Raw genomic sequence first — 23,737 nt, 5'->3', positions numbered from 1 at the left:
AATTATTCATGTAAATTTTAAAATCTGTATATAACTACATTTTATAATCTTATTTTGCAATGTAAAAAGGCTTAAATACAATACAGAAGCTATACTAACTTTGCGATAAAAATATAAATTTTATGGTTGATTGTTAACCTCATTGAGACCCTCTTGGAACCAGAGATCTAGACACTGTCTTAGCTTTTCTCGCGAGAGCGCGTGCATGAAAATCGACCCTTTTGATGACGCATTTACTAGCAAAGCTTTCCTCGATAGGGAAAAAAATTGCACAATGGAAATCAAAATTCAAAGTGTACTTCCGCTTTTTCTTATCCCTTTGATTGCCTCTTCTACTAGCGTTTGCGATAAAAACCCCAGCCTTATACAGTGTATTGCTCTGAGAAACCAGTTCATTTTGCCACTCAAGGACAGTTGTAATCCATTGAAGAAAAACTGCGACACAGGAGACTTGGTCGATCCAAGAGTTGCCAACTGCCATTTAGAATTCAGTGGGAACGTGTTTCATTCTTTGCTGGACGGATTTAAAATGAGTTATGGATACAGATGCTTTCCCATCGTTCCGGACCCTAATATGTTTCACAGGCGGAATGTCGGGCCAAGTTATGGGGAACCCCGCTGTGTTCCCACTAAACTTGATAAACATGGAAGCTTCACTTGCGGGGAACACGGAACACGATGTGTGTGCGATGCTCCTGCAGAATATAACTCATATGGGACACAATGGTTGAGGAACAACTGTAGGTGTGTAACTAAGAAGTAAGAGGAGGGGTTGAGATAGAATTAAAAGGGATGGGGTATAAGGGAATAATTTAAAGTAACTTTTATTGTTTGCTAAGGATGGAAATTTAATGGAGAACTCTTCTGAAACCGAGAGAATGTTTTTAATCACCGTTTGAAGTTCTTTTTTAAGTTTGTGTGGCATACTCTGCGTTCTCTGCTAAATGGGTAAAGTAATATAGCTTATTCGAGGCGGTCACTTCGTGGGAATAAGCAGAAAAGCAGGCGAATGACGAGTGGCGATCGAGTGACATAACACTGACTTCCCCTCTCTCGATGATTGCTCGCTAGTTTAGCATGCGCGGTGAGCAGTACAGGAAATGTGAGTTAGTAGACCTCTGACTATCACATTACAGCTATTTGTTAATTAATATTTACTTAAATTCTTCTCTTTCCTAACTTCCAGGTGTCAGTATTTTGTGAATCTTTGCCGTATTCCTAAAGTCTGCGCGAGTCGTGGGATTTGCAAAATGTGGGGATCCGAACTGCGCTGCGAATGCCCTGCCGACAAAGAGCAATGCAGGCCCGGAATAAACCAGTGTAAAGCTAATCCGGGACTTTGCTTGGACGAGGGCAAGATTTGCATCGAACTCTATGATACAAACGTAGGCTGGCTGATTGGAAATGAACAGAAAGGCGATGGCTTTGCCTGCATTTTAGCGGGGACTGTAAAGTCTCTAGCGACCGTCACACATTACTGCGATATCTCCCAAGAAACATTCAGTAGAATTGGAGGAGTAGAGCCTAAGAATGAGTTAGACTTGTGCTGCTATCGAATGCTGACATGCGCGGGTGGAGAAAGCATTCCAAAGAAAGGAACCATTTTCAGCTACAGACCGTGTTACTGCAACGTAGAATTCCGAAAGTGCCTCTTCACGGCCGCCTTTGATCCCAAGTTTAAGGGAAACGTTGAGCAGATGGTTGAAGTATTAAACAACTTGGCGCATTGCATCATTGACGACGGCGTCCAGTGTGATCCTGTGCGTCCCTGGACTTGCCAGAAAGGTGACCTTATCAATCCTAAATTTGCACATTGTGCTATTGACTGTAAAACAGGCCCAGTGCTGCCAATCTGGGCTCGAGCCTGTGCCCTTCGACAATGCAAGCCACCTTACCATCGCGAAAATCTTAGGATTATAGACGTACCACGCATGGAGGAAAGCTCAATTTGTAAGCCTGTAGAGGACCTGCCAATATTGTGCGGAAATAGAGAAACGAACACCCGATGTGTTTGCGACGGTAAGCCGAGCAGATCAGATTTCACCGACAGATGCCGATGCCAGTATTGGCCAGACCGATGGGAAGAAAGACAGTCTAAAGAAAAGTAAAATTATTAGCGTTATCTTGTTTAAGTTGCTCTAAATAAATTTATTAGAAATTTTAGTTTTGTCGGAAGATATTTTTGTAAACGTTTTTGAATGCCGTAATTGAGGGAGAAAGTGAGGTGCGCCATCAAGCGTGTGAAGATTTAACACGTGATATTCAAATGTGTGAAATACTTCATGAAAAAGGACTAAATAAAAGAAGAAAAATATTTATTAATTATTCCCAAAAAATTTCGCGTATAATAATGGTTCAAATTCCTCACGCAATCAAAAAAGGGACGCTGTTCCTCACTAACCGTTTTTCCAGTAATATCTTTCCAGAGTTGTTCGGCTGCTTAAACTCGCACTTTGCTTGTCTATTCCAACTATTCTGACAAATATCTATACAATCAAAATTAGCTTTTGACCTAAGTTATGCCTAGGGTTAAGACTAAGTTCTTTTTACCAGGTTGAACAGCTGTTTTCTGGAACAAGAAATCTATATCCATTAATAATCGATAGAGATTTAACGAGATCTTGAAATATACATTATTCCAAATAGATTCTAAACACTAAGGATTTGCATGATTCTAGGAAACGGCCAAGTCCTAAGGATTGCATAAATCTTTAGCAAGAGCGAGTTTCTCTTGACTTAACGTTATATAAAGGAATTAATTATTCACGGACTAGAAAATCATCTCATGCACTCTACACGTCTGATCGCTATCGTTATTAATGTGGTGGGAAATATACGCGTAATTTCGTACCTTAAAACCAAACCTTTTACGGCCTACATTTCTGTACAGTTACACAAGGGATCTGGGAACGAGCTTAGGATACGCCATAACGAGAGAGTTGACCGTACTCCTTACGTTGATTGCTCCATGAAGATCGAGATACTGCATGCTTAGATATGCAAAACTTTATCCCCTACAGATTACAGATCACTACATGATCAGATAGTCTCAAATTACATTTGTTTTCCCAAACAGACAACATATTTTCTTACACATTCGTATACGATCACCGAACCAGTAATTGAGGGCAGACGTCAGTCTCCACTTTTACAGCTGTCGCGAGTGATAAAACTCTGGTAAAAACAGGGACGCGGTAGCCATCATTTTCAGGCCCTTCTCCATGGTCGACATACCGATACCTCACTGCTAAATACAGGAAAACTGCCAAGTTTATTAACATAAGCCCAGCCAATAAAAACATGTAGTATTCAAGTGTGCCATTATTGAGGTCATCCGGATACCACTTGTTGTGAGAAGCGTGTTTGACGATTGACACCAGCAAACTCGCTACGTAGTAACCCAGGCCAATCATTGCCCAGCACACGCCCATTACCAAGCCACGCAACTCTGTTGGAGACTGGGCATAGGCAAATTCAAGACCTGCAAAATGTGACGTTCTATAAGTGTAAGGCTTTAGTGTAAGTCGTTCCCTGTAACATCTCCAAGTAGGAACTTAAAAAAAATTCATGGGAACTAGCTTTGTAGAAATTGGAATGGAATCTTAGGTCTAATCGACATAGTCGGTCCATCTTTTGTTCTTATGAATTGAAAATCTGATACGAATAAATTAAAGTAGTATCGTTTGTCTCGCGAACCAGTCACCTCTGACGTTGATCACGACGTTTCGAATGCTTATTTCCTGTATTTTTCGAGGAATGAGATAAAGCTGGATAGATGTAACAAACTTAAAACTTATTCAAAACCTAAACCAGCCAAGTTGGAGAAGTTCTGATAAAATGTCTTCAAATCAAGTTACTTTTTCAGGAGCCTCAACTAGTTTTCCGCTTACTTTGATATTTCAAATTGATTTTTTGTATATTGGTGTCACTTACACAAAACTGAAAACTCCAATTGCAATCCCCGGAAAATAATAAATGTAGTCCACCTCAATTATTTGTCATCTTTGCTTGCCTTGGTTCTACGTACTAATAGGCTCGATATAGTTGGTGATATTTTTTGTTTTCTCGTGATATCACAGAAGTTAACGCGGAGACCATACTCCAAAGGGTAATGTAACAAGTCGATCTCAAACCCTCGACGATGACTACCAGTATGCAGTAGAAAAGATGCAATCCACATCGAGATAGGAACGAATGTATTAAATTATTATTATTATGATTAATGATGTTTAGATGAAAAAAAAATCAAGCGCCACTCAATTAATTTTGCACACACCTGTAGTGGATACCAAAGCTTCACTTGTTCCTTGTAGGATATACTGTGGCACTTGATAAAACACACTCATATTTGATGCATTTACAGTTCTATTGAAAACAATTTGTGTCACCCTTCCAAATTTTTCTTTCCGCTCAATTTCGATAAATCCTGCCAAGGCCACAGAACCAGCAGCAAAAATCAATCCAACGCCGATTCTGCGTAGAGGAGTGAAATTGAAGCCAACGCGACGGAGGCCTGGGTAGACAACTCGATCAATAAGGGGGATCAAAACTAGAACAGTCACAATTTCAAATATGGCCAGTGACGCCACAGGAAATGGAAACGAATTAATGATATCCAACTTCATGTAAGAGCCTTGCAATAGAAACGCGGTAGAACCCTACGAGAAAATGGAAAATATAAATCTGAGCGAACAAAATCGGATTAAGCAGTTTCAGTATATTGATAGAAAAGAAGCCCCTTAAAAGTGCAAGAAATACTTATTTTACCTTTCGAGGAAGACATGACTTTAAATTTAGTTTGATCATAATTTCTCCAGGCTTCTTTAATTTTCAGCACCTGACGCAGTAACCAACTTAACGCGTATGTGATGCTGGGTCTAGGAAACGGTCGAAACCTGGTGGGCCATAATCCCTTACTTCCCCGCCCCCCCCCCCCTCCCTTCCCCTCAGCCAGGAGAAAAGGGAAAGATAGAATGTCACAATCTTGTTACCAAATCAATCGATCAATTGCTAATTTGACCACTATTAGCTCTATCCATAATTGAAGTCGCTGAGCATTAGGGTAGACTAAGTAGGGTTCCAATTCAAAAGGACAAGTCGAATACGGCTTTCATGACCGTTCTCACGTACCTGGCCGTATATTGTCCAGTAGAAGATAAATGTGAGTAATATTGGACACAAATGAACTATGGACTTGACAACTTCTACCATCTCTTCAGAGAAGGTACCACCCATGGTGTCCTTAGCACCGTCGAGCCAGTGAGTCCAGTGTGGATTTCTTTTGCAGAAGAGCTTGTTTTTGATACCAACTGCAAGAATATGTCGAGCATCCATTAGAGCGCTTTTTCGTGGGGGATACACTAGATAACGGTTTCTCCCTATCACCACTACCATAGTTCCACACGTTATTGAAACTACAGTAATTAAGTAACCAAAGAAATAGATCACGTTTTGTTGGACGTATACTACAACTGTGAAGGCCAGCAACGAGCCAACCTGTATGAACCAGTAAAACCAAACAAAAAATCTTTGCACCATCCTTTGCCCTTTCCTCTTCACTTGGTCTGCTCCCATCAGGGACAAATTTGCCTTGACTCCTCCTACTGCAAAGGCAATAACGACAAGGGACACAACCAAAAGTAACGTTCCATATAAGCCTTCAAAGACATGATGCCCTGAAGGTTTTTTGTATGTAATAACCGTAAGTGTAACGGTGCCGACAATGTAAGCCAACAAGCTTCCATATATGGTGTTGTATCGCCCAGCGGTTATGTCTCCTAGCCAACCGCCGATTATAGGAGTAAAGAAACATGTTCCTTTATAGAAAAAAAAAAAAGAAAAAAAAGAAAGCGTCATTCGTGTTACGTATGACGAAATAAGACTGGTTGAATTCAGTAAACATCTTGTAGAACAAAGTCAGAACCTCTTCCTGCAATCCTATGATTGCAGCTCACTTATGAGGGTTATTTATTTATTTGCATATCTTCTGCAGGCCAAAAACAAGATTTATTTCATTTGATTTTGATAGAACCGGTACGAATAGATGACGAACGCAATTAGACCAAATATATAATACTGGATAGAAAACTGGGTAGAAAAACTGGATAGAAAAACTGGATAGAAAAACTGGATAGAAAAACTGGATAGAAAAACTGGATAGAAAAACTGGATAGAAAAACTGGATAGAAAAACTGGATAGAAAAACTGGATAGAAAAACTGGATAGAAAAACTGGATAGAAAAACTGGATAGAAAAACTGGATAGAAAAAGTTAAAACTTATTCAGAAACCTAAACCAGCCAGGTTGGAGAGTTTCTAATAAATTTCCTTTAAATCCTGTTTTTTGTTTTGTTTTGTTTTTTTTTCACGAGTCTCGACTAGTTTTCTTATTACTTTGATATTTGGTGTCACTTCAATTACAATTCCCGGAAAACAATAAATGTATTCCATCTATTCCTATAACTAATAGTTGGAAATACTTTTCTCTTCTCATGATATTATTGGTTAACGTTGTCCGTATCTCTAGTGACATTAATAGCATTTATGGCCACTCTCTTGGTATCCTTAAAGAGTGGAATAGCTGAAGGCCATAGAATGTTCCATACCAAGCTCAGAACATAAACAGTGTTCATACCTTGAAATGCCAAGGCGATTATGCTGGATAATGGCGAGGAAAGCTTACGAACGTCCTCACAGTAGAGTACCAGATTTGCAGCCACCCCATAGAATGCCAGACGTTCAAATAAGGTAACGAATAAAATACAAAGAACTGTAAGAGTATTGTTGTTGGAGACTGGTTCCTCAGACAGTGATTCATCCAATTCTGACGGGTTTTCCTGGCTATAATCGTAGTTTGTCGAAATCCCGTCATCATCATCATCTCGGAGAGATTCCATCATCAGGCACTTCTCTAAGTAAATAATTTTACGTATGGACTTAGCTACTGATGTAGGAACACAGCTGACTGTTATGTTCTTTCTCACTGTCTTAAAGAATGAAAGTGGCTTAAGACACTTAGCAATCCCTATGTTTGGGAGTCCTGATACTTATGAGGTGTTAGTTGATGGCATTAAGTACTAGCGATCACTAGCATCAACGCAGTGCACTTATAAACACTTTTATGTAAAACCATTTGAAAATATTACGCTGAATCAGAATTCTCTCTTAATATTTCTTTAACTGTACATTGATAAAGTCAGGTCATGATTACAACCAAGTAACTGTATAGAATCTGTGTCAACACACTCATAAGCCTTTTGGCACTCAGGTAAAAATAACGGGTCACACAAGGGCTCACACTAGGTATTCATATTGTTACATATTTATGCATGACCTTTTAGATATCACTGAATGAGTACCTCATGCGACAAGCGACAAACTGTAGAAATCTTAAGATAAAGATATTAAGAACCTAGTGATAAGTGTCAATAGGCTACGGAAGAAAGTAAATTTTTAGCCCGGTTATGAGATAAAAGAAATATTTATCTTGCCACAAGCGCGGATTCATTTCTGAGACATTTTTAAGTGTCTGTTTACCTACTCCTTTGACTATTGGCTTAATATAAAACGAAGAAGACTGTCACATAATCCTCTGAAAGATAAAGCTAGCTGTCGAAACTGAAACCTTGCAAAGGTGGCAAAGAAATGAGCCAGCATCACAACGAGACAGCTTACTTCAAATTTATTGATCGTAAGCTAACGAAACATCACTAGAAACCTGTTCTTCCGTACTTTATAAACCAACAATGTGAGTAGAATTCACATGGCATGTTTCTCTTTCGCTGGTAACAGTAAGGGCTCCTAAGGAGAATTAACTCTTATCCAGTCGAGGTAACTGGATTTATGCTACGTTTCTTGCAGTTTACGTTTCAGGAATTGCAAAGATTGAAAAACAGAAATGACTTTGGAGTTAAGAAACGACTGCAACAAGCAAATTTTATGCGACTCTCAGCAAAAGGCGGAAGTTAAGTTCTCACAAAGCAAGACGTAAAACTACTACACAAGGAATGATTCTTACCTTTTAGGCCGAAAATTATCAGTATAAGACTGCGAAATTATCGTAAATTCACTTGGATGCCACGAAATTAAGTTCCCCGCTGATTGATATGGCAAAATAGGTAGACATTAACACGCAAGATCGCACAAGCACAAGATTAATCGTTCATCGCCACGGAACACAGACTGTGACGTGAAGACGTCACATGATCAAGTGCCGGCCTATTCGATGTAACGCCACTAAAGAGCGTGACATGGTTTTTTGTCGATGAAACCCAGTCGTCACAGTTAAACAATACTTAACTTATTTTTCTTAAAATATTCCCTGCTTTCAGTCGCACCATGTAAGATCTCAACAACTGACACAGCACTCGCAAAATAAGACTTGATTAACGATTACAGACCGAATTGGATGACACGAAGTCTTAATACCAATGAATTATAAAAATTACAATTTCCGAGAAAAGAGGAAAGCCTCAATTAAGTAGTCTGTACACTGTATCTATGGTGATTAAAACTAAGGTTGCGATTGGTTGATTTAAACTACAACTGTCTATGTGATTGGCGTATTGAAGTGTTCGAAAACAAACTGTCCCATAACAACTTGGCCAGCGAATTAGTGAAAAATAGGATTTTTTTAAAAACCAATCACAATCGTGATTAACAGGATTAACAAGTGATTAACAATGTAAATAACTAGAAATATTAGGTGCATGGTCAATGAAACTTCTTGTGATAAATGTATTTGAGGCGATAAAGAAGCTTGACTGTTCAACTAAATGAACCAAGACTTAAAATTAATGATATTTCTCGTTCATTAGCGGTTATCAAGATCGTTTTGGGAAATATTCGAAAAGCTTGAAGAGCTCTTTTTTCTCTCAACGCGCTCATCATCTTCAGGGTTGTCTTGATCACAGACCACATAGCGATACCTCACTGCTAAGAACAGGAACACAGTCAAGTTAACCAACATAAGCCCAGACAATAGGAACATGTAGTACTCGAGTGTGCCCTTATTGAGGTTATCCGGATACCACTCGCTACGTGAAACGTGTTTGACAATCGACGCCAGCAAGCTCGCTACAAAGTAACCCAGACCAATCATAGCCAAGCACACACCCATTACCACGCCACGCAACTCGGGTGGAGACTGGGAATAGGCAAATTCAAGACCTAGGTAGAAAGAGATATATAAGTTTGTGGTATATTCACCATAGGTTACAAATTTTCATCCCACGAGGCACTATCACCAAGCACAAACTTAAACGTAAATGTATCTTAGAATTATCACCTGCTCAGGGGACACCAAACCAGAGAAGGATGGAAGTTAATAAATATCTACCAGTTAAGCATAAAAAAAAAGTATTTGAAATTTTAGCTATACCTTCAACAGCTACCGAGTAAGTGGGATCACGAGCCCGACGACTAATCTAAATATGGACTTTAAAGGCATAGCTTTGCTTGCAACATCATGCATATGGAACCTCAACCTTGACTTAAGAAAGAGTTTTGGGCTAGAAACCTTTGTGATATATACTCGAAAGCCCCTCTTAGTAAAAATCCCTTCCTTTTCTTTGCGTCATGCATCGTTGCAATACCACGCGCTCATCAACTAAATTAACTGGAAGGGGAGTGGTAGGAGTATATATTTTCCGATAGTTTCGTCCTCGCAGCAGCAGCATTTTGCTATTTACCTGTTACAGACACCAAAGCTTCACTTGCTCCTTGGAGTATATACTGTGGCACTTGATAAAACACACTCATAGTTGATGCATTTATGGTTGTATTGAAAACATTTTGCTGGACCCTTCCATAATCTTTTTTTCGCTCAATTTCGATGATTCCTGCCAAGGCCACAGAACCAGCAGCAAAAATCAATCCAACGCCGATTCTGCGTAGAGGAGTGAAGTTGAAGCCAAAACGACGGAGGCCTGGGTAGACAACTCGATCAATAAATGGAATCAAAACTAACAAAGACGCATTTTCAAATATGGCCAGTGAAGCTGCGGGAAATGAGAACTTATCGTTGATTTTCAACTTCATGTAAGAGCCTTGCAATAGGTACGTGGTAAGGCCCTGAAAGAAAATGAAAAAATTCACACCAACTTAAAATGAGTGACTCTTTGAAACCTTGATAAAAACGAACATTTGAAGTGCTGAAATAAAGAAAAAGGGATGATGAAGAATAAGCAAAATACAAACGACCAACCAACCAACCAAAAGAACACAATAAAACAATAATTTCTATGAGTTTCGAAACGGCAGCGATGCTATCTGTGGGTTTTCCACGACCGATCATGAGCGAGCAAAGGAAAATTAGCATAAGTTGGCAAACGACAACAAACAAACAAAAAACAACAACAACCATTTTCACTCTTTGCGACATTTCTTAAGAGACGAAAAAATGCAATTTTCGGGTTTTCTTGAATCGAAGCCTGAAACGTTTAAGAACTAAATAAAAGTTTATTTTGAATGGCGCATCTTTCTGTCTACTGCGCTAAGTAAATGGGTAAAGTGTTTACTCGCTCGGGATTTTGTCACATTTTAAATGAGTCATTGACTAGTGACTGAGGTGAAACGAAGCTTACGGGTTAGATGGGTACTCTTATAGTCCTCGCGTTTCAAGTGAGGATGCCTCTTGAGGCCTCTTCAGTCACTTATGCAGGCTCTATATTAAAATTGTTGTTCATTTTCTAACCTGGCCGAATATTGTCCAGTAGAAGATAAATGTGAAGAATATTGGAAGCAGACGAACCACTGATTTGACAGCTTCCACCATTTCCTCTGAAAATTCTCCTCCCATAACATCCTTAGCTCCATCGAGCCAGTGAGTTTGAGTAAAATAACTCTTGCAGCGGAGTTTGTTTTTGATACCAACGCCAATAATTCGTAGGGAGTCGGTCAGGTAGCTTCCTTTTGGTGGATGAACTATGTAGTGGTTTCTTCCTAACAACAACAACAAGGTTGCTAAAATCATGGACAAGGCAGTTATTAAGTAGCCGTAGAAAAAAGACACTTCCTGTTGGACATACACAACGGCCGTGAAAGCGATCAGGGATCCAACCTGTATAAACCAGTAAAACCAGTCAAAAAATTTCTGGATCTTTTCTTTTCCTTCGTGTTTGACTTGGTCTGCTCCTAGCGGGGACACGTTAGCCTTGATTCCTCCAGTTGCTATGGCAATTAAGATAAGCGAGACAGTTAGGAATGCACCTTTACTTGGAATACTCAAAGCATAAGCCTTTGGGTAGTTATAAGAGGTGGCTGTAAGAAGGACGGTGCCGACTATGTAGAGTAAGGAGCTTCCATATATAGCGTTGTATCTCCCCGTTACGGTGTCAGCCAGCCAACCGCCAATGACAGGAGTGAAGAAGCATGTTCCTGGTGGGAAGAAAATAACCTCTGTATAAGTAAATAAGTATGTCATTCACCAAAATGGCCAGAGAAAAATAACGCTATGTCCTTTTTTGTCTGAAATTCTCTCTGCGTCTCTTAAACTTTTAACACCATTAAGAGCACGTAAGCCATGTCAGAAGAAAGTCGAGGATATGATACGTACCAAGGGTTTCCCAAGGCTTTCAAAGAAGCACAGGTTTTCCCCTGGGAACAAGGGAAAATTATGAGAAGCTCTGCAAACTACTTAGGAATTGTTTGAACCGTAAGGTCAATGACCCGCTGCCGTTCTGGAAATGGGCCCCACCCCATCCCACAAAGACTGGCAGTGATAGTGGCGAAAATCTAGCTTGAGTAGGCTTGAGAATTCGTCTAACAACACTATGAATGTTAAGAATTCTAACGAATGAGAATAGATGCATACTTAGAAAGCATGCCTATAATATAAAGCGCGCCTTTCAGGGAAAGCAGCTTTCCCTCTGAATTGCTTGAACAGGGAGGGGAAGGTCGTCTTTCTTACGAAAGAACTTGCAAGATATGGCTTCAAGGCGTTCATCTCCCTGAGTAAGACTTGTAACCATGAGAAATCATCAGGTCTCATTTTTTTTTTGCCTCAGGAGTTACAAGGTTTTGCTTTTAAGAGTAGCACAAAAAATAATATGCATGAGAAAATTTTACATAGTTTTCTACTACTGTTTTGTTTCATTACGCGCTCCAATTGGTAGAACAGTGTCACCATCTTCTTATACAGTAGAAGCAAAACTAAAACCTATGTTTACACGCTTTTCAGGGCGTGACAATCGTCCTTGTTTTGACTGGCTTTCTTTCTGTAATTAGGCTTTGTGTTGTTATTTTGGTTTTGGTTCATCGCACTCCATCGAAAAGTGCTCTTTTGTTTTTTAGATTCTGAGGAGATATCTTACCTTGAAATGCTAACGCAATTGTGCTTGGGAACGGTGAAGAAAGCTTGAGAACATCTCTACAGTAAAACACTAGATTTGCTGTTAAACCGTAAAATGTTAGACGTTCACAAAGCTCCACAAACAAAATACATAGGACAGAAAGAGAGGTTTTCTGTGAAGACGAACTTTCTCTCTGTCTGCTGGCGGTCTTATCGTGCATTTGTGGCAGTTCATCATTACTCAGGCGAGACGCCATTATCTATGTTACAGAACAAAAAGAAAAAAAAAAAACAATTAAACAAACAGAGCTCTCTGTTTCTTCGAGAGGAGAGTGACCCAAAAGTATTTTTTTTATTGATAAAAAGTTTCATTGGGAAAAAAATAATGATAGTTGCTGTGTCACTCCAGTGATCGAAAGTGATTCTGTTTCGTTTAAGTAATATTATTTCATTTTTCAGATACCATTTACGTATCACATAGCCACCTATACACATTTATAAGTTGATCAGACATTGATCTCCATCTAAATTTCAAATGATGGTTAATTTAGCCAAATGGTTCAATGCTCAATTACGTTATCATCATTCTATTATCAAATCATTGGTAATCACAAGTTATAACCCCGTGAGAGTAATTAGCTTGTGTTACATTAAGAAAACTAGAAAGACCTAAATTAAGTGAGTACTTTGCATCCTATCATAATATTCGAGAATATGTGTTGAAAAGGTCTTATGATCTAAGCAGTTCGTAAAAGTAAATCAAATAGTTTGCAGGTGACATCGTGTGGAACCTGTGCTGGTCGTAATAACTCCATGATTAAGGTTCGCAACGCACTGCCGAAGCGTCTTTAAGCTTAAGTGATAAACATATCCCTGAAAAGGTAATGCTCTCTTGGGTTAAAAACGAGCTCTTTTGTAACACCAGATTCGGTCACAGTCGAAACTCGATTTACACTTCAAGAACAGGAAAACTTGCTTAACTTCAAACCCGTGATTCTTAAAGTTACGAAAAGTTGTGTGGAAAGCAAAGTCACAAAGCAACTTTCGTGTGTATTAACTAATGTTTTCTTTCCTATTTTTTTTATTGCAAAACGGCATGTCGCGACACACCAACCCGAACTACGCAATCATCTCAGTGCGGAACTGTATAGGTGGCCGTCACCGCCAAAAATACAGGCATAATAGATGGTTTGTAATGAACAGAAATGGTCAAATTGTCTTTTGGAGAACGGTTTAACTTATCGTAGGAGATTTATTTAAAATACAAATAGACAAGTCACCTTAGGTGAAATGAAATATTCAAACAATTATTATACAATTCAGAAACTGTGTAGCCACCCTTGTTGAACTGATTCAATAAAAACACGAGTGGTCAAGTATTAACTGAAATGGTTCAGTGCCGAAATGACAAACGGTTCAGTTACCTGTACTTTGGTTCAGTGACTTGACACAAACGGCTTAGAGTTATCGGTAAACGGTTGATCGTAAGCCGCAATGGTTTAGTATCACATTAAACAACTCACCATAAAGTGAAACGATTTAGCGTGACTCCAAATGGTTAAGCATGACGACAAATGGTTTAGCACAAACTGATATGGTTTAGTGTTACAGCAGTTAGTTTACATCGCAACCGCCAAAATTACTAAAGTGAAATGGACACGTCAAGCTTGAAATGGAACAGTCTATGTGGGGTCTTACGTCACAACCTTCCAGTTCTTAAAAGTTTTTAGGCGCCCTTTAGTTGTAGTTCCATCGTCTTAAAACTATGAATCGCTTTACGTCACGTTTCCTAGCTATGGTTATGACTGTCTAAACTGTAAATGTGCTGTCGCATAAAATGATGCATTTAATGTGTATTTTTGTCATTCATTTTGTTTCCAGGTTCTTATTTTATCTTTAGGACGTAAAATGGAGAATTCTTACCATGGTCACGCGTAACCATGGTAAGAATTCTCTATTTAAAGTACAGCAGTTTTCACCATAGACTACACATAACCATATAGTTTTTAATCATATAGTAAAAATATATTATTGCGAAATGTAAGCTTAAGCTTTCTTTCATTTTCACTTGCTGATTATTCAGCTACTGAACGTTCAGCAACGGTTCCATCCGAAATATCATTTACTTACTGATATGATAAGATGATGAGGGTATAAATTTATTAGCTAACAAGCTAAAATAAGCAAACATAAAAAAAATGATTATTGTCGGAAAAATGCTCGCTGAGTCTAGTAGACGAGGCTACAGAAATAATTTCTTCCTGTGTTGAACGTCGAGTGGACGGCGTAAACCAACTGCTGCAACACTAAACCATTTCGGTTTGTGGTAAACCATTTGTCGTCACGCTAACCATTTGTCGTCACGCTAAACCATTTATGGTCACGCTAAACCATTTTACTTTAAATCATTGCGGGTTACGATTAACCATATTCCGATGACCTAAGCCATTTAATCGTCTCAATTGATAAAAACATAAGATGTAGTAAGAGCTGATATGTCTTAATGATTCCCTTTATATTTGCCTTTTTGTTAACATTATGTTCATGTGACTATTAAATGTTCTACCAGAACGAAACAGAAACTTATTGTCTTTGTTATTCTATTTACCAAACGACATTATTCATAGGCGAGATTTGGAATCTGACCTGAGTCTGATTGATCTCTCGATTTTGATCAAATCTTCATTTATCATCACATGTCAGATCAATCTGAACAATGAATAGCGCTAAAGGCCAAAACTTTAACGATGTTACGGGAAACTAGTCAGCCGAAACACAGACAAAACCATGGAAGAAACGAAACAGAAGAACAGAATATTCTGTGGATGAATGAGTCATAGAAGTCAACATGAATGTTTCACAGGAAGTCAAGACCTGCAAGATCGGCCAAGGCTCTCTAGCAGAAGAGCGTTGCGTCAAATGTCATGCAGGTTTAAGCAAAATACACTGTATTGGAATTCATACCTGGAAGACGATATACCAAGGCTAAAGGGTTGTGATTTTAGAAACCGTCATCGATTACTTACAGCTTTGGCTATTCCGATTGAACCTGTGAGCCGATCATGTGACTTGTAGTGACGCAGTGTTGAGTTCCGTTTGAGCGATATTGGCATGTCAGGCGGAAATGTGTCTTACGCACGATGCGTGACCTCTCTTCAATTCTTATAAAGGAGGCAGCAAGTACTGTGCATCTCTTCCAAAAAAGCTTCATAATGATCGGTTCACCCTTGTATAATTTTTGTAAAACGGAAGTCGAATCTTCTTTTGCAAGTGAACAAAAAACTTTTGACGACCTTTTGTATTTTAGATAAAAACAAAAACATTCAAGATTGTAAAAACCTTAACTTTGAAAACTATCTCCTTTGGTGAGATTTGCGAAGGGGAAGACAATGTATTCTTTAATCACCTGTTTATCAAAATTCTTTATTAATTTTATGAATGCAAAATGAAGTGATTGAACCCATAAAAATATGCGAAAACCTTTTAAAGTGCGTTCGCGATTAGTTTTTATGATGTTTTTTCATGGACCCAAGGTACCCAACGAGTACCTTGTACGTAGTTTGTTTTGTTTTATTTTATTCTATAATTCATGGTTTTTAAGATGTACTTTCAGCAGGAGACTAAACGCTGAGCATAAACAGTCGCGCGGACATAAACGATACAGAAATATGAATAAAGAAAAATACAGAAATATGAATAAAGACAAATTTTCAAAGAACCCCCTCCCTAAAAAAAGGACGTATATCATACAAAAATTTTTATTCTGAAAAGTACAATTTAGGGAAGAAACTGCAGCTATCAACAATTTCGATAAGCTATCGGAAAGCACCGGTGAAGTGATCAAAAACATAGGCTTGATCTTTCAAAACGCGCTCTCGGTAAACTTTGACCCTTATAGTTTGAGTGCTTAGCGGTTATATAAGGTATTACGTCTCTGTAAAAAAAAAAAAAAAAAGGATCTGGATTGATCATGTTTTTCGTGAATACGTAGTTTACAGTTTGTTCGAAAGTCTCCAATTTTCTTTCCCTTGTTTTTTCATAACGTTTACAGATTTTTATGAAGGTTTCAATTCTCTTTTGCTTGTTATGCGAAACGGCGCTTTTCCTTTACAATGTTTTGCGCGAGAAATTGATTCGACACAAGCCAGAAATATTTTCCTTGCGCATGCCTGACATTTGACCGCTGTGTGGATGAAAGCCGCGGTATAAAAAGCAAAGTTCAGCTTGATCTAACTGGAGTTTTGTTAATCCAATTTGAGCGTCTTTTTTTCGCCGTCAAAACACACCTATATACATGTAGTTCTCTAGCTATGAGAGACAAAAACCAATAACTCAGCAGTCAACAACTGAAAAATACTTTTAGCGACTGGAATCGCTTCCTGTTTTGAGGAAATCTAAAAATAAACGAAATCAGGGCCATGGCATCTGTTTTCCTTTAGAGGATATTATTTTCTTCAGACGATATCAATCGCTTTCGGAAAATATTTGGTTTTATTTTCTAAACTGACACTTGATCAACTATAGTCCTAAGCTATTGTAAATAACCCAGTACCTGTTACGTCGAGCAGGTTCTTTTACCATCTTGTGTTTTTATCAAGCTTCCCTGTGTTTTTCTCTTGAAATCCTATTCTCTGTTTATGACATGTTGGTATCCTTTGTTAAAATAATGGGTGGCTCATTACAGGGGATTGATACGGATCCGAGGGCTGCTCACGGAAACAAAATCCTCTCCCACAGAGTCACATGGCAACCGACTGATTATTTTTAGAGCTAAGATCGTAATCAATTCAATGACAATATGAGATCACGTTTTACTTTTAGACGGAGAAAAGGAATTTTGGAACAGTAGTATGTAATCAGGAACTTTCAGACGGCGTTGTTGGACTTTAGACATCGGGCGCGAAAATTTTGCATACGACTTAAAATTTCGACCAGGAGGCGGAACCCTCAATTCGTTATATTTTTACACACTATTGGCCTTGTAGGTTACCTCAAGCCCAAAAAGCTGTCAAAATCGTGCATACAAAAAGAGCTTTGCTAGCTAATTAACCTGCCATATTCAAGCCTGAAGAGAGGAGATATTTTAGTTTCAACGTAGGAATAAGCAAAGATTGCTTACAATCTATTTACGCCTCTAAAAACATCGTTGAGAGACTCTGCTATCGAGAGATTTCTTAGTAATTTATTCATTTTTTGTTATCTTTTTACAGTTCTTTTTTTTTTTGTACTGATTTCTCGCAAATGAATATTTCTGGGTCCTTGACAGAGTTGATAAGACCCCTGACTAGGCGATAGCTTGTGTTTGAAGGTTTGACGCACGTCAAAACGTTTTACTATTTCATCAGTCGCTGTGTGAGGGAATCGCCAAATGATACCTTGGAATAAAATCTTATCTCATTTATTCCCTGAAATGATCACGGAGAACACATTGTGGAAACATAATTACAGTTTGTCGCGCCTGAAAGTCCATGGAGCCTTCTTTAACTTTTGTAAATTAGTTTTGGGTCAAAATGTCGTCTTCTGATCTAATTGAAAATTGTCTGAATTCGTCTGACTACAGGACGTTGCATAACTTTAACTTTGGATCTTCGTTCTATATGTTTTTTTCATCATATTTTTCAACTATATGTACCAATACCTCCGTCATGTGTTTCGCTAATGACATTTCCTTTTGTGCATTTTGGTCTTACACAATCTCAGTGCCGAAAAACTTTTAATGATCTCCCGTGTAACAATTCGTCGTGTTTACAAACAACACTTCCTTTACATTACTCATCACATCAGCCCTATATCAATGTTTTTATTTGGAGATCTGCAAAGCGAATCCAGGCAATTTCATTTCACATGCAATTTTCCTAAACCGTTTTAAGTCGAGATTTACCCTAACGAAACCTTTATTGCTTCAAAGAGGATTCCGTTGCTGTTTTGGTTTATCGCAGAGATTTAAAAATTGTTAAGCACAATCAAGAATTTTCATCTCTTTTAGAAATTCCAAAGCTTTTCTACGAGTCGAAAATAAATCCAAATTTAAATTTCCCTTCGTAGTGAACTGTTCACGAGTGGGAGAGAGAGAGAGTCATTTGGCGTTCGTGTCTCATTAATTTAGCGCGTTAATTTGTAGCGTTAATTTTCACAGCGGTTGGGGGAGTTTCAGAATTTACAAAAACTACTATAGCAGTACGGGGGTCCCAAAAAGTTTTCAGCCATAGCGCCATTTCGTAAAACACCTGCTCTCTAATCTAGATAGTTCTGTCTAAATTCATTGATGCCTTTCGATTTTGTTCCGAGAATAACTTGCGGTTTTTGATTACTACTTTCATAAAATCTGTAGATTATTCATTGTTTAGAGGAAGTCATCACATCTCGATGAATCTTTTCGCACAACAAGTCGTTACCTTGCATCTTGGTACTTTTTCAAACAACGAGACCAAATTGTTTGCAATTTGAGTCAAAGTCGACCATGAGTCAATTTACACCTTTTTGATAATAATGATTCGTGGCCTGTGGGGCGTTAACGCTTGTCTTCAAGTGAGCATTCATAATAAATTCGTGGATTGAAATGAAACCGCTTTATCAAATGTAATATTCACCAATTTTTTTTTTGAGAAGGTAGAAGGCCCTAATGTACTCAGAAAATTGATTGCGATGTCAATAGCTCAACAGGGTACGAAGAAAAGTAGCATATCGTCGGCTCTTGTGCGTTTCAAATGTGTAAAACGATTTAATTTTTAAGCTAAGAATAGCAAATCAGTTTGAACTGATATTTATCAATTCAAAGGGACCGGAAGATGAACAATACACGCAGAAACGCCTCGTAAAGTTGGAACGATTTTCGTTAATCTTTACCAGGTTCTAATGAACTTCGGAAAAGAATCAGTACTCGGCGTTAATTTACGAAAGTGGCTTTAAGTCTTGTCCAGTATTGTTTGCTTTCTCAAAACAACGCATGAAGTTCCTTAATAATTAATTACTCACCGAAGTCAGCCAGCATAAAATGCTCATTTATGAAAAGGCGGAGGAGATAGGTTCATTAGCAAACCAAAACATTGTGGTTACCAGCTGAGCTCTGTAGTATTAATTTCATCGCAGCTGCGACCTTGCCGTACAAAAAAACTTGAGCTTTTTTTATTATTATTTTCATTCGTTCGCCAATGAGCAAATTGCTTGCAATTTCGAGAAAATTTTCAGATTATTGCTAGAACTACATTTTCACCCGCGTAGACCCAGGAGAAAAGGCAATTAGGAGTAAAAAGTGGCTTTGTCATCCTACAATAACCGGTTTTTCATGTTTTGTTACGGGGCTAACCTCGCATATTCTCATTTGACAGGTGGCTTGGATCCGGGGGGAGAGTTGAGAGATAACACAGAATAAATCTCCGAATTCCTTTAATGTTCGTAAGAGGACAGTTGCGCAGGTTTGTCTGTCCTTGAACAGTGGATAACTTTATCATGTAGCATTTTGTCGTTTGCGGAAACCAAAAAAGAAAAATAAAAAAAGGAAAAATTAAGTCATATACCTTCTGACTGTGCTTAACAACCTGTTGTTAACCAATCAAGTGCGCCTTTGTAAACAATAACAATAACCTGAAACATATTGGTGACACGCGCCGATTGGATACGAAAGAATAAAAAAACTGATTATATTAACACATTACCAACGTTTGAGGATTTATAAACCTGTGCAAGCACGAGTGGCAACATTTCCGAGATTCTCATTTCAAGGAAACGGCAGATTCCTTTTGGCGTTCATATTCAGCTGCTTCTCCTATCTGCTGATCGAAAAGTTCATAAAAAATCCGTTGGTATAAATTTGGAATCAAGGGAAGATGCCTAAGTCATTCCTGTTGCGGCGTCATCTGAAGCAGGAATGGAACAACAGAGAGGATTATTCCATTGCTGGTAAGTAACTTAAATATTGACTATCCCCCTCATCCATACTGTTCTGTAATTTATTTTGATTACTATGGGAAATTTCCGGATAAAATAGGTGAATTCTTATTTCCAGTAGACTTCGGCCAATTTGAGTTGACGAAGGCTCATTTCTGACTTGTGGATTGTGCATATTTTAGGATCTTTGCCACTTGGTCTTTGGCATCGATTGGCTCCAAGAGCAGGCTTTCTGGGCTCATCTCTCCAAGAACAGAGTCCGTCCTCAGAAGAAGCTACGGACGTGAATGGAAATCACACGGAGAAGCATACGAACAATGAGAATTACTTTGAAGAGTGCGATTATACCAGCGAATTGGCGCCAAGTCAAAATCAAAAAGAGAGCAAGGCGAAGATGAGCAAACAAAAAGAAATATCAAGAACAGAGAAGGAGGAATTTATCTGTGCAGCAACGAAAGATAAAACGAGATCGGGAAAAGGTTCCAAACGGTCTCAACACCGAGGGCTTGAAGAGCCAAGGAGTCTACGAGAAGGTTCTAAAAGATTGTCTTCTTCGTATCAAACGGGTCCTGTCAAGCAACCCTATAAGTGCGATCAGTGCGGTAAAATTTTTAAGACGAAGTATACATTGACGATCCACCTAAAGATGCCATCCCACACTGGCGCCAAGCCGTTTGTGTGCGCCATATGCGGCAAGGGATTTCGATTGTCAAGCACACTTTGCCGTCACAAAATCATTCACACATCTGAGAAGCCCCACAAATGCCACATCTGCGACAAAGCCTTCAATCGGTCATCCACGCTCAAGACTCATATTCGCACTCACAGTGATCTGAAAGAATTCGTGTGTGATATCTGTGGCAAAGGTTTCCATCAAAAAGGCAATCTGCGCAACCATGTTCTTATACACACAGGAGAGAAGCCGTATCGCTGCAATCTCTGCGAAAAAGCCTTTAATAAGCTATCCAATTTGAAGTTCCACATGCACGTTCATACGGATAACGCCCCTTACCGCTGCCGATATTGCAAAATCTGTTTTACACGGCGATGTGATCTCAAACTTCACATCTCAGAGTGCAACCCGCAGCGCTGAAGAAGGAAAAAAAGCAAAAAAATTCCAAATCATTGGCATTAGGTGACAGTTAATCGCCATTAACACGTAAAGCAAATGGATGGTTCGCTGATCAAATATTTATGGCGACGACGCTAGAAATTTAGATGAACTTGCCTTCTTAAAACAGAAGAGTACCAAAAAAACAAAGAAATGGTCCAAGATCTGCCAAAACTGTTATCGCAGATACGAGCCAGTATTTTATGACCTGTGGAATAGCTTGTCAGACAAGAAATAGACATAGAAATTAAATTTCTAAGCAATTTTAATGAGTTTGATTTTAGTTACCACAACGGGCAAGCTAAATGCCACATTACTGAAATAGCATTTTTCTTAATTTCCTTCAAGCCAATTCATCGCTACAAGATATCAATGGGAAACGTAGTAGCAAATACTAGGATGTAGAGCTCAGGATGGCATAAGCGCTAGTCTTTGTATTCGAAAATTAATTTTTTTCAACGACACGGTATATTTTACACTGAGTGACTAGTAAGGGCATAGACTTAAGAGACAGAAAAAGCCTTGGTCGACACTAGTTAGTTTTGAGGTAATCGTTAAAGAAAAAGGTCACATATTCCTGGAAAGTGGTAGTTATGACACACTTTTTATTCTTTGCGATTTTGTGTCCCTGTATTTCAGATATTTGACTTCTATTTCACACGCAATTGAAAAGAACATGTGAATATCCTTCAAATGCCTTCTTGAGGTAGCAAGTAGACTTATAACTTATTAACAAGTGTCAGTCTTACTCATTAACATAACTAGGCGACCGCAAAGACAGATTTATGCGGCGCTTAAGAAAAGAAAAAAAATTTCAAAGAAAACTGCTTGCAATCTGAATTTCAAAATAATATCAGTGAGAAAATCGTCTTAAATTACCCTCATCTTTAGCCCTTTTTTCCAGACTTATATTACTACGAAATGGGAACCACGATGACTCCGACATTGAACTTTTGTTTTCGTAAACGATCTTCACCTGATGCCAAACAAAACTACAAGAAAATAAATCAGTTCTTGAACACTGAGTACAGAAATCAAAATAAATCACTCTGATGTTTTATGGAGAAATGGTTAGCTCTTCAACAGACACTAAAGAAAAGAGGGATAAGATTTGTCCAAGTTTTATCGACCTAGTGGCCCTTTTCTGAATACTATTTTTTATTTCGTGCATTATCCCTTGGCAGATCATTTACACCTTATCCATGACTTAACAAAAACACCTGAATCCAATTTAACATGGATTTTGGCTCAACGTAGAATGTAACGAATATACTTTCCGCGAAGCCAAATAAAAAAAAAAGGTATTATAGCAGATAATTCAACATGATGCTGAGATCGATTTCTGGTAAATCTTTATAACATAGCAATGTGTTTTCCTTAATTTCTATTTCCCCATGCACGAGCTCTTCAAAACAGTGCAGGTTGTTTGTACAGTATTGTTAAGGCAATCACAAAGGATTTGATTATTAACAATAACACTACACCAAGAGACTTCAGATTGAGCTGTAAGTGGTGAACTCATTTGTTGTAATTAACACGCGTGCTTGTTCAAAAGAAATACTAATTGATGGACGAGCCAGGTGGAACCGGCGCGGGCCGCTTGCTGATTCTTTCAACCTTGCGAGACAAAGCAAGAAGACAACAAGCAGACCGCGAGTAATCAAGTGCTTAAAAATATCAAAACTGAAACTTTCAAAAAGGATGATAAAAATGTATCATGAGGATTTTTTTTTTACCTGAACTACTGTGCTTCAACTTCTAAAGGAAAAATTTCAAGGGAAAAAAGGTGCCTTAAAAGACGCGTTCGCGTTTTTCTACGTTTTTCTTGTTTTTTTTTCTTGTTTTTGTTTTTTTTTTCGTTTCAAATAAATCATCCATTGCGGAATAAGAAGTGTTGCTATAGATGAGAAAATTACTGAAACAAACTCTGTCTTCGAGTATTTCTTACTGAAGCTGCATGTAAAAATTTGAATGATCCAGTCATTCGAACAGGAAGCAAATTAGAAAAAAGTTGCATCTCATTTAAAATTGCATGCGGTCTTCCTTCAGCTTGATTCCTCTTATCAAAAGAAACATGTCGTCGTGTTTTTAGTTTGCGCCCCAGAGAGCGGTGAGAGGCGTTTTGGTATAATAAAGTAAGGAAGAAAAAAGTTATTTTAAAGGTGAATGAGTTCATATTAGCAATGAATATGAGATGAAGCTTCAAGTAGTCAACAGCTTGATAGGAAAAATCGCTTGACAGTAGACACTCTCAGAAAAAAAAAAAAGAAAGAAAAACGAAAGGTTCGGTATGGGTAATACACAATTTACGAAAGGCGTTGAGTTTTCTGGTAAGGATAAAGATATTCCTTGTTATCTATAAGTAAAAGGCGATTGACACAGTAAACAAGTCTCCCCTAGAACGAGAACGGTTTGACATAGAAAAAAAAAACAAACGTTTTAGTTTTCTTT

At 38.3% G+C, this 23,737-nt stretch overlaps 4 protein-coding genes across 8 annotated transcripts; 2 read left to right on the top strand and 2 right to left on the bottom strand.

Moving 5' to 3' along the window:
- Positions 1 to 274: 274 nt before the first annotated feature.
- On the top strand, positions 275 to 2,108 carry LOC131782861 (uncharacterized). Its single transcript, XM_059099597.2, has 2 exons — positions 275 to 744; positions 1,187 to 2,108. The coding sequence occupies exons 1-2, from the start codon at positions 275 to 277 to the stop codon at positions 2,106 to 2,108; spliced, it is 1,392 nt and encodes a 463-aa protein (XP_058955580.2).
- LOC131782856 (solute carrier family 15 member 4) lies at positions 732 to 8,158 on the bottom strand. 3 transcript variants are annotated; one of them, XM_066163790.1, is made up of 6 exons: positions 8,017 to 8,158; positions 6,634 to 6,909; positions 5,131 to 5,816; positions 4,277 to 4,658; positions 3,094 to 3,481; positions 732 to 2,094 (listed from the first exon to the last, which is right to left on the bottom strand). In XM_066163790.1, exons 2-5 carry the CDS (start codon positions 6,896 to 6,898, stop codon positions 3,108 to 3,110), a joined length of 1,707 nt encoding a protein of 568 aa, XP_066019887.1. In that variant the 5' UTR covers positions 6,899 to 6,909; positions 8,017 to 8,158; the 3' UTR covers positions 732 to 2,094; positions 3,094 to 3,107. The 3 variants fall into 3 exon arrangements, 2 of the variants coding, with proteins under 2 accessions (XP_066019887.1, XP_058955573.2); XR_010716966.1 differs by having other exon boundaries at positions 733 to 2,094; positions 2,402 to 3,481; XM_059099590.2 differs by lacking the exon at positions 732 to 2,094 and having other exon boundaries at positions 2,152 to 3,481.
- Positions 8,159 to 8,808: 650 nt separating this feature from the next.
- Positions 8,809 to 15,382, bottom strand: LOC131782855 (solute carrier family 15 member 4). 3 transcript variants are annotated; one of them, XM_059099588.2, is made up of 5 exons: positions 15,253 to 15,382; positions 12,311 to 12,548; positions 10,693 to 11,375; positions 9,689 to 10,070; positions 8,809 to 9,167 (listed from the first exon to the last, which is right to left on the bottom strand). In XM_059099588.2, the coding sequence occupies exons 2-5, from the start codon at positions 12,543 to 12,545 to the stop codon at positions 8,812 to 8,814; spliced, it is 1,656 nt and encodes a 551-aa protein (XP_058955571.1). In that variant the 5' UTR covers positions 12,546 to 12,548; positions 15,253 to 15,382; the 3' UTR covers positions 8,809 to 8,811. The 3 variants fall into 3 exon arrangements, with proteins under 3 accessions (XP_058955571.1, XP_058955572.1, XP_066019888.1); XM_059099589.2 differs by having other exon boundaries at positions 15,315 to 15,341; XM_066163791.1 differs by lacking the exon at positions 15,253 to 15,382 and adding an exon at positions 13,812 to 13,949.
- A 4,615-nt stretch (positions 15,383 to 19,997) lies between these two features.
- LOC131782870 (fez family zinc finger protein 1-like) lies at positions 19,998 to 22,228 on the top strand. The gene is made up of 2 exons (XM_059099611.2): positions 19,998 to 20,187; positions 20,358 to 22,228. Exons 1-2 carry the CDS (start codon positions 20,115 to 20,117, stop codon positions 21,266 to 21,268), a joined length of 984 nt encoding a protein of 327 aa, XP_058955594.1. The 5' UTR covers positions 19,998 to 20,114; the 3' UTR covers positions 21,269 to 22,228.
- Positions 22,229 to 23,737: the final 1,509 nt, after the last annotated feature.

The sequence above is a fragment of the Pocillopora verrucosa genome, chromosome 3 (genome assembly GCF_036669915.1).
Source record: "Pocillopora verrucosa isolate sample1 chromosome 3, ASM3666991v2, whole genome shotgun sequence".
NCBI lineage: Eukaryota > Metazoa > Cnidaria > Anthozoa > Scleractinia > Pocilloporidae > Pocillopora > Pocillopora verrucosa.
The sequence above is the reverse complement of the archived record's forward strand: the minus strand, read 5'-3'. Positions and strand labels throughout refer to the sequence as shown.